A 10,104-nucleotide genomic window follows, 5' to 3' on the forward strand; every position below is an offset into this window, starting at 1 on the left:
CCTTACTGCTCCTATGATACTGCTTGGCCTGCTGTGTTCATCCAGCTCTGCACCTTGTTGTCTCTTTTATCAAAAATTTACACCGGGCTCCAACACTTAAATTTGCGTAAGACCGCGGCCAGGCTGTGAACCTATACCTGTGAACCCCTTCAGATTAAAGCTACATTTTCAGTTCTGGTCTCATGTGAGAAACAGTTACTACCAATTGCAGTAAAAGGCTCAAGCGCCCTTCTACTTGGGTTATAGAGTTGACAAGACCAGGTTACACCCATTGGAAGATGAAGTGAGGGTGCTCAAAGATGCCCTGGCTCCCACATCTGTACTGGAGATTAGGTATTTCCTTGGGTTGGTGAACTATTGCAGAAAATTCATACGTAATCCGGCCTCCATACTGGCACCCTTACATCTGCTGTTGCAAAAAGGGTCAGTCTCGGAAATGGTCTTGTAGCCAAGATATAGCCTTTCGGGAAGTGAAGAAGCAGCTATCATCAGCTATGATGTTGACACACTACGATCCCAAGCTAGATGTGGTGCTGACATGTGATGCTTTCCCATACAGTATTGAGGTAGCGTTTGACTCACCAGGGGCCCAGCAGAGAGAATGCCCAATAATATAGTCTTTACTGACTTTGGCCGATACTGAACGAAAAATACACCCAGAAAGAAAAGGAACATTTGGCATTCATCTTTGGTGTGAGAAAGTTCCACCAATTCTATTACAAGTTCACATCTATAAAAATGTAACAGACTACAAACCTGATAGGGCTGCTTAAAGAGGACAGGGCCATGCCGTCCATAGCTTCAGGTTGAATTCAGTGGTGGGCTCTAATGTTAAGTGCATACAATTACAAGTTGGACCACCATGCAGGAGGCCAAGTGGCACATGCGGATGCATTGAGCAGCCTCCCACTGACAGATACACCACCAGTGGGGCCACCACTGGAAGAGTCCATTCCGGTTTTAAATTTTCTGGACACACTTCCAGTCACCGGTAACAATATAAGACTGTGGACACAAACTATCCCATCCTGGTAAAACTATAATAGCTGGTGCTGATGGGGAAAACAAAAGGGCCATCACAACCAGAACTGAAACCTTTCTGAACCCGCTGAGACCAGATCACCATAGAGGATGGCATTTTATTATGACGAGCAAGAGTGATTGTCCCAAGCAAAAGTCACTACCTGATACTGGCTGAACTCCAGAAGGGTCATCCAGGGGAATCCATAATGAAGATGATGGTGAGAAGATGTGTCTGGCAGCTAGGATTGGATAGTGACATAGCCACGTTGGTGGGACATGCCCAGAGTGCCCACAAGGACAAATAACTGCCAGCAGCTCTCCCACATTCATGGGAATGGCCAGGTAGACCATGGGCTCGGTCACACATCGACTTTGCTGGTCCTTTCATGGGATCTATGTTCTTAGTCATTGTGGACACCCATTCAAAGTGACAATGAGTGAAAAGCTGCGAGCATCTTTTGCGAGACATGTACTCCCGGGGGTGCTGGGCACAGACAATGGGCCATCATTTACCAACACGGAATTTGAATATTTCCTAAACTGGAAAGGCATTTGCCATGTAAGGACAGCTCCATACCATCATCCAATGGTCTGGCGGAAAGTGCAGTCCAAACTTTGAAGCCAGGCTTAAAAGAAACAGCCTACATCTTCACTCAGTAACAAACTGTTCCAGTTCCTTTTTGATTATAAGACCAACCCTCATTCAACTACAGGGATAGCTCCAGCTGAGTTACTTAAGTGGAGAAGACTCCGCACCAGGTTAAATGTGATCTTGGGGTCATGCTGGGTGGCGGAAGGCTGGGCTGGATATTACTGCAGAAATTGGCAAGCAAGGTGACAGTAGATAGCCAGCTTGCACCCTCTGCCATCCAATGCCTGACAATGGCGGTGCTTGGACCCGATGTTGTGCACTTGTTGGACCATGCTCAGGCGAGTGTGGGAGTCCCATCTACGTGTACCCCAATGGAACAGAATTCAACATACCTCCTTTGGGAGCCTGTACGCCACAGCCTAGGCTGCTTCGGAATGTGTTGTACATCTTTCAGGGAGGCAGAACGGCAGGCTCCGTACAGACTGCTGTTAGACACCATCTACCTCCACTCCTTCATCCATCGCCTTGGCATGCTTGTTTAGTGCCAGGTAGCAGGGATCCGCAGTGGAGGGCTCTCTATGTGGGAGCTCTCCCTGTTTTTCCCTCAGGGGCCTGGGATGGAGAGCGTTGCAGGCAGCAGCCCCTTACAATTGCAGAATGCAGTGGTTCACAGACTGCAAGCCCAACTGCTTATTTTGCAGTGTTGTGGAGTCTATGGACAATGTGCATACTGGGTTTGGGCATTTAAACTCCCTTTTTAAAAGTTACTTTATGTTTTTAGTTGCACTTCAGCCCCATGCTTCTGGTCTTTAGGGCATCTAGTGCAGGTAGATCGGAGATCCTCCTTGTGCTTCTGGTTCTGGTTCTGGTTCTGGTCCTGGGCTTGGCCAGGCTGGCTACAAAAAGGTCTAGGCAGCAGTCTGTGGAAGGGGTCCTCACTGCTGACTGCCTGCCTGTCTTCCTTCTGCAATTATATATGGACCTGGGTGCCCTGCATTTAGGGAAGAGGTAGGCACCACAGGGAAGAGTGTTTTTATTTCCCCTTCAACTCCATTGTGATTTAGTCTCATCTTTCTCTCCCTAAACACCACCTTCCCTTAACTTTTTGATATCACACAGATGCTTTCCTGGTGCTGGAAAGCACATAACACAGACTTGGCACAGCGGTGTCTTCGTGCACACACAGCCAGGGGTGATTAGAGGCAATATAAGCAGTAGCACTGGGTGCGTGGGTAGTGTGGAGGAATGAGGGGAGGAGAAAAATATTGGAGTGGTAGGGATTCTACTTACTCTAGGAGCCAGCTCTGAGCTAGTTGGGTTAGTAGAAGGCCACTCCACAAAGGCCAGATAAGTGTATGCTGATGCAGAGGCCCCTGTCCTGGGCCAAAAATGGAGGGAAAAAAAATTTAAGTTATCTTCCAGGAAGGGTGAAACAGCATCAGGAGTGCTGATACTGGACACAAGACTTCTCTAACAGAGAGTTTACTTTAGGGGAACCAAAGGTGGCATTACAACCATAGGAATGGCCTTGGATGGGTAAGAGGCATGGTCTACATATGGTCAGGTCCCATGACATGCAAAGCTCAGGTAGTAAGGGGGTCCTGAACAAATACAGGGACCCTATGAAAGCTGCAACTTCAAAAATAGAGCAGGAGCAAAACACCTGATGAGGCAGTCAGAACCCTTTAGGTTCTTTTCCCCCTCCATTTAGTATTGAAAAAGCCCAAGAACTAGATAGACATGGCCAATAGCACAGCCTTACTGCTGTTACTACCAGATGAAGATGGATTTCTTTCGACATGCTACAAGTGCAAGAGGCAGGCTTATAGTCCAGTACATACTACTTGTGTCCAAGGGTGGGGGGAAGAAGAGGAAGAAAAAGGAAAGAAGTGCCCTGGAGAAGGTGCAGGAAAAGAACAGGCCATGTTCCTGGACTTGGTAAGGGAGGGATGCACTGCTAAGAATGAGCTCAGCCCCATGAGCCCTACAGAATGACTTCGCTGGTTGGGCCAAGTTAAACAGCCCCAGCCCCCAGCTATAAACAGGAGTGTCAGGGATTATGCTCACTGTCGGAGCCAACTCCAAGCTAGCTGGGTCAGTGTCATCTAATATTCACGTGTAAATAAAGGGTGACTTGCTGATGGGATAGGGGCCTTTGGGGAGTTATTTCACACACAGACAGGAATATCAAAAAAAAAAACAAAAACACAAAATTCCAAAAAAATTCCAAAAACTACAAATTCACTTGCCAGTTAATAGCTTCAATGCAAGTTAAAACAATATCCCCACCTTAATTCATAGGGAAGCTCCTTGAAACTAAATAGTTTTCAAACTTTTGTCTTAATTAAAAAAAATTAAAGCCAATTAAGGCATATGATTCCAGCTTGCCAAAAGTTGATCCTACTTTGGATATTCAGGTTTTGAAATTATTTTCATTGAATTTATGAAGAATATTTAACAGGGTATATGTACAAATAAGTACAAATTTAGTTTTGAAACAGTACCATCACCATTCCAGCGGTTAAAAGAAGCATTTCAGATTAGATAAAAATACCATAACTATGGAGATTCTGGTGCTCTTTAGTACCAAGTCTCAATACAGCATTTTAGTTAATTTTCAGTTTCATTTAGGATACAGGTCCTGACCAGGGCTTCAGTGACAGCATAAGGGTCACAGTTTGCAGCTGGTCTTCTGTCCTCAAAATATCCACAATGATCTTGTCCAACTTGGCGAGGAATTCGAATGCTAGCTCCACGGTTTGCAACTCCAGCAGAGAAGTCATGGATGTTGGAGGTTTCGTGTTGTCCAGTTAACCTTCTGGAGTTATCCAACCCTCCTTTTGGATCATACACACGGATGTGGTATGCATGCCTCTTACTCAGCTTTTCAATGGCTTCTTCAATATACCTACAGCAAATTTTGTGCACAAAATTAAGAGTCTGTTTAGTCATGCTCAGCTTGGAATATTTCAACATAGGTTCACTTTAAAAATGAAGTGGGCACATTCCATAAGTGAGTAAGTGTAGGACATTCAGCCCATTAAGTTATGGCTACTAGGTTGTGGTCTTCACTCCAGTTCTACCTGTTCCTCCATAACTCTCAACATGCTCAACTACATGACTTGGCCTACATGGAATTCCTTCAATGCACAGGACTAATTTACCCTGTGCAATGTATTCCTCCTAATCAAAATATGGGATTGCCTAATCAAAGCAGATGTGTCAACTATGTCTAGAGTTCCCTTTGAGAAGGGAACAATCTCAGCATCTACCAAGCCTCCACAGAATTTTTGCATGATTCACAAAGATCATCTCTCATTTTAAGTGAGAATAGATATAGGAACAAGCAACTAAGCCTTCCTTACATGAAAGGCTTGTTAGGAATCAGCCTAGCGACCTGGTCTATACAGACCTCCCTAAAAGAGGAGAATGCAGTATTACAAGTGTGCTCTCATCCATGCCCTGGAGTTCTATAGAATAACCAAAAATGGCTTAATTAAAATGACATGACCAGAGTAGATGGGGCTTGAACCTAAACCTTCCTGACCCAGTGTTAGGGACATGACCACTATGCCACAAGGGCGCAATGCAACTGTAGCAAGATGTCTAATTTTGTAGCCCAGCATCCTTATAATAAAAGGAGGTCAACAGCCAATTTGCATTTTTAAAAACTTGCATATTGGTATGCAGGTTCAACAAGAACACCCAGATCTCATGTGCATTACAGTGTTTTCCAGTTAGACAATATTCTACACTTCTTGCCAAAAAGAGAAGCAAATATTTTCCCCACATTATACTCTTACTCGAATTTTTTGTCTACTTGCTTAATCCATCCTTCCCTTTCAGAAAAGGAAAACTGCTCACAACTTGCTTTCTTACTCATCTTTGCATGACCAGCAACTTTGGTTACAACACATTCATTAAGATCTATATTAATATTTGAATTAAATTCGAGGCCAGCACTGATCCCCATAAGACTCCACTAGTTATTAGTTCACAAACCAGAAGATTGCCCAAACTTCCAGATGGTTTCCTGACATTTGTCTAGTTCTCGAAAACCATGATAATTCTCTGCCCATGACAAACCCTCACCCCTACAAACAGAGTTTCATCTGCAGTAAAGTACATCAAAGACTTTACAGAAATACATTTACTGGTTCCTCTTATCTACCCTGCATGCTACATCCAATAATTTGAATACATTTATTAAACACTGCTTTCTTTTCATAAAGCATATTGGCCGTCAGATTTACTACAATTTTTAACAAAAGTCTTGGTATTACTTCCTTGGAAATCCTAACATCCCTCATTGAGGCTGTTAGATCTCCTGGCCATGCCTCCATTGTCCTTCTTGGAGGGGCATTAGACTTGCTGTTTTCCAATCAGCTGGCATCTCTACATAAAGAAAAAAGCAAGGATTTTGGAAGCTTCCAACTGATGCACCCATCTCCTTGAAGATCCTTGATGCAAACCTTCAATTCCAAAGAACTGGTCAGTCTTCAGTGCCATCAATTTTTAGTACATTTTCTCTGACAATGAAATTCAACTGGTTCACTTTTTTGGTCCTCCCCATTTTTCTACTATTCTGGGGTTGTCTGGGTGGGTATGGTCTTCTACTGGAAAGACAATTTGATCCATGTCTCTATTACCTTGCTTCCCCAATATTTAATTCTCCTCATCTCAGCCTCTGGAATGCACACCATCACCATTTTCCTTTTCATATACACTTCTGGACATTCTCTCCCCCCACCCACCCCATAGGTTTTTCTGCATTTATCACAATTACTGTTAGTTTCTCTTTGTTGCTTTATCTTTTGCTTTTTATGAAGTTTCCACAATCTCTTGGGCCTATCACTAGCCAATGCTGTAAAGCTAAGGAGAGATGAGCAATCAGATACCATCAGTTGGTGCATTCTTAAAAAAAGCGCAATTGGCTGGAAGAGTTATTAACCATCACATCTACCACTGCTTCTCCTACTTTCTTTTAAAAAAGGAAGACAAATTTCCAGACCATTAATCCACGATTGTCTGCATGGCTTTGTAATTACCTTTGAAGTTTTATAGTTCAGACTCAAATCTCCCACAGACTAAAAAAAGTGAAATTGAATCACATTGTTAGTAAAAAGATGTCCCCAACGGTGTGAAGAGTAGATGGAAGAGGTTTGAACAGATGGGTAGGTAGTGGAGATAACGTTGAGGTTCATCTGGTTTCCAGGTTGGGTCTGGGGTGGTGATAGTTTCAGTAGATGATATTGAAGCCCAATACCACCTACTGTGGTCCAGTCAAACCAATTACAGTCATGTTTGTAAATGTCACATCTGAGGGGAGAAAAGAAGCTTACCAAGGCAACAACTCCAAGCTGGGAACAAATATTTTGTTTTGCAGTTGGGAATTAAAATTTAGTTATAAAATCACTGAAGATCATTTCAAGGGAATGAAGGAGGACATTGAGATGAAAATCTCGTGCTTCTTCACAGTACTAAAATCACTTCAAGAAAGAAATGTATCACCTTACATGATCCTGACAGTATATTTTAATGCCATGCATTTTTAATATAATTGAGCCCATGATACTAGTTTCTCAATTTTCAGCTCAGTCAAATAATTTAAATAGTCTTACTGAAGGCCCCCTTCCTTTCTCATGGCCTCTGTGCTGAAGTTAGCATGGCATCCAGCTCCATTCCAGTTTCCAGTTATTGGCTTTGGGTCAAATGTAGCCACAACTCCAAAGTCTTCACAAATGCGATGAAGAATGTATCTGGCAATCCACAAATGATCTCCCATTTCAATCCCTTCACATGGCCCCACTTGATATTCCCACTGGAAGAGGAGATAGACAAGTTCATGGTTTATTACAATTTCCAGTGAAGAGAGAGAGTTAGGCATGCGTGCAACCTCTCCCAAACTTGATACCTGTGATGGCATGACTTCAGCATTGGTGCCTGATATCTTCACTCCAGCATAGAGGCATGCTTTATAGTGAGCTTCCACGATATCTCTACCATAGACTTTATCTGCTCCAACTCCACAATAGTAGGGTCCTATTATATATAAATTGATTAGCATGCAGCAGCTTAAGTATGCAGAATCTACAACACAATTCTAATAGATTTCATATCTCTTTCAACTTTAATTCTTAGCTCCTCTTTATCAGAAGTAATTTTGCCAGTTAGGAATATTTTCCATGTTGCCTCCAAACTCAGGTAACTGAATACATCATTCATCCCCTTCTACCCCCAGAGAAGGGGTCAAGGAAAGTAACAAAAAAGGTCTAGAAATTTAGTAGACAAAAAAGGAGAAGATATTACTACTGTTGCATTTATCAGACTGCTGCAATATAGACCAGACTTTGAGTGTGGGATAAGTGGGTGTAATGTGTCAAATTTGATGGGTAGGGGTAGTGGTCGAGTCATCTGCAAGGGCAGGACATTCAAAAAGTGGTAACCAGACATTAGCAGCTATATATGAATAAAAGAAATGGAAATAGATTCAAGAGATTGTGGTACCACAACCAACTGAAGCCACGAGAGCAGAGACCACATTGTTGTTAGAACTTGTATGATGTACGTGCATGCCGACTCATTTCATAGTTGAGCACATTTAGATCCCTCTTGTACAGAAACATTCTGGAGTCTTACCCTACTTTAGGGAATATTTTGCTCATCTAGGGAAATCATCATTTCCACCCACTAGATTCCAACTGCTAAATCTTAGCGATGATCTCCCTAAAAATGTCAACTTTTACTTACTATCTTACCTTTCAATTCATTTTACTAGTCCACTTCAGCCAACTCTGCCATGGTTATCTTTGCAATTGCTTTTATTTAGAAGACTAGCTTCAGACCACAGTTTCTCAACTTGGAATGAAATGTTAAATCCTGCAACGTTATGATCAATCTTTTCTGAATGATCTTTTTCTTGAAAGATTTATTAACCATGTTTCTCACAAGATTTTAAGATAGCTGGGTGCTCCACCTGTTTCCAACTGAATAATTCCAATAAAATATCACCAATATGTTCCACGAACCTTTCTCAATACTACTTTTGTACATATTAGACAAAATCAAATTGGCAGAGAGTTAAGTTTCCAAACATTGTGACAGTACATTTTGTACAATTCAATATTCTTTGAAAACTATATTCTGACAGATTACTTACTGTTGGGAGGCACTTAAAACTACTTTGTGACAATTTGCTCTCCTCCCTCTAAACCAGTTCCAAGTTTTTGGATCTCCAAGCCAATTTCTTCCTAACATTGCAGTTACTTTAAATTAAGAAAGGAGAGCTATTCAAACTAATTTTCTTAGTGCCAATTTTTTTGTTTTAAAAGAAGTGTTCCATACCCCATTTCAATTTGGTCACTTTACAATCATGCCTTTATACAATAAGATCACGTCTGCATCAATTAAGCCCTTATTACAAATGCTGCATTCAAAGAGCATTCAATTTCCTTTTTGACTAGTTGACAGCATACTAGTGTTTGTGGATTTAGTCCCCTCCTGTCACATTCTGGTTATTGTTACCTATACTGGAGGATGGCAATATCAAAATGACCTTTCTGCCCCTTCAGTTAATGTAATCCTAGCTACAACCCTAGTTATCCTATTCACTAGGATATCAATCCCAACTCACTTTAAGTGAAGCTGGCCTAACAATAGCTTATTAACTTTGTACTCAACTGATCATATTGAACTAATGCAGAAAACAGGTACTACTACAAAGCTTAAGATATAAGCCACAAAAATCAACAATCCACAGACAAGAACAGCAGCACAGAACAGCCGCAGAATGATAAGGGTTATGATCACTGATGCCCATAACCACCTCCACAAATAAGAAATCTTTTTACGCCAATGCAACCAGCCAAGAATGGACAACACACTAGAACAAGCCATCACCATACAAGTGACCAGAACAAAAAAGCATAGCCCTACAAGAAAAAGCTATCCAAAACCACCCACAACATGGATCAAGAACATCTCAGACCAACCACTAGAGAAGACAGTCTTAGTACGTGGGCTGAACTATAACTAGAGACGCCCAAAGAGAAAAGAAAATAACTTCCTGGGTGCAATGGAATCAACACTAAAGAAAAAAAAATGCACTCAGGAAATACAAACAGACCAGACAGACGACAGTCCCAATACTGAGCGGATAAAGGATGCGGAACATGCTCACAAGAGAAGCAAGCCCAGGAAAGACTCAAGACAGAAACATTGTAATCTTACCAGTGGACAAAGGAAACATGATAGTAATCCTTAATAGAGCCAATACATAGAGAAAGCTAATGCACTACTCGCAGATACCAACAGGTGGTGATAGACCCAACAGTTAGGGAACCAGATCAAAACAACCCTGAAGAAACTACTAAAAAAACTTAAATCAGCTAGACAGACGACAAGAAAAACAAAGCCAGAGGGATCCAACACATCCCGCTTCAAAAGACTCCAAGGTACACAAATCAGGGATCCCCATTGTCTCACTACCA

The 10,104-nt window shown here is 42.0% G+C and overlaps 2 protein-coding genes across 5 annotated transcripts in view; both read right to left on the minus strand.

Annotated features, from left to right (window-relative positions):
• The window catches only part of ehmt1b (euchromatic histone-lysine N-methyltransferase 1b), a 170,372-nt gene that overhangs the window by 98,898 nt on the left and 61,370 nt on the right, over positions 1-10,104 (minus strand). The gene's annotated exons all lie outside the window — the stretch shown is intronic.
• LOC109913773 (glutamine synthetase-like) overlaps positions 3,856-10,104 on the minus strand; it is a 190,998-nt gene continuing 184,749 nt past the window's right edge. The window contains exons 5-7 of the mRNA XM_020513322.2: positions 7,530-7,657; positions 7,237-7,436; positions 3,856-4,523 (exon numbers count right to left, since the gene is read on the minus strand). Of these exons, the coding sequence (XP_020368911.1) occupies positions 4,226-4,523; positions 7,237-7,436; positions 7,530-7,657 (626 nt within the window). The 3' untranslated portion in view covers positions 3,856-4,225. The remainder of the gene's footprint in view (positions 4,524-7,236; positions 7,437-7,529; positions 7,658-10,104) is intronic.

Source organism: Rhincodon typus, chromosome 28 (assembly GCF_021869965.1).
Source record: "Rhincodon typus isolate 14 chromosome 28, sRhiTyp1.1, whole genome shotgun sequence".
NCBI lineage: Eukaryota > Metazoa > Chordata > Chondrichthyes > Orectolobiformes > Rhincodontidae > Rhincodon > Rhincodon typus.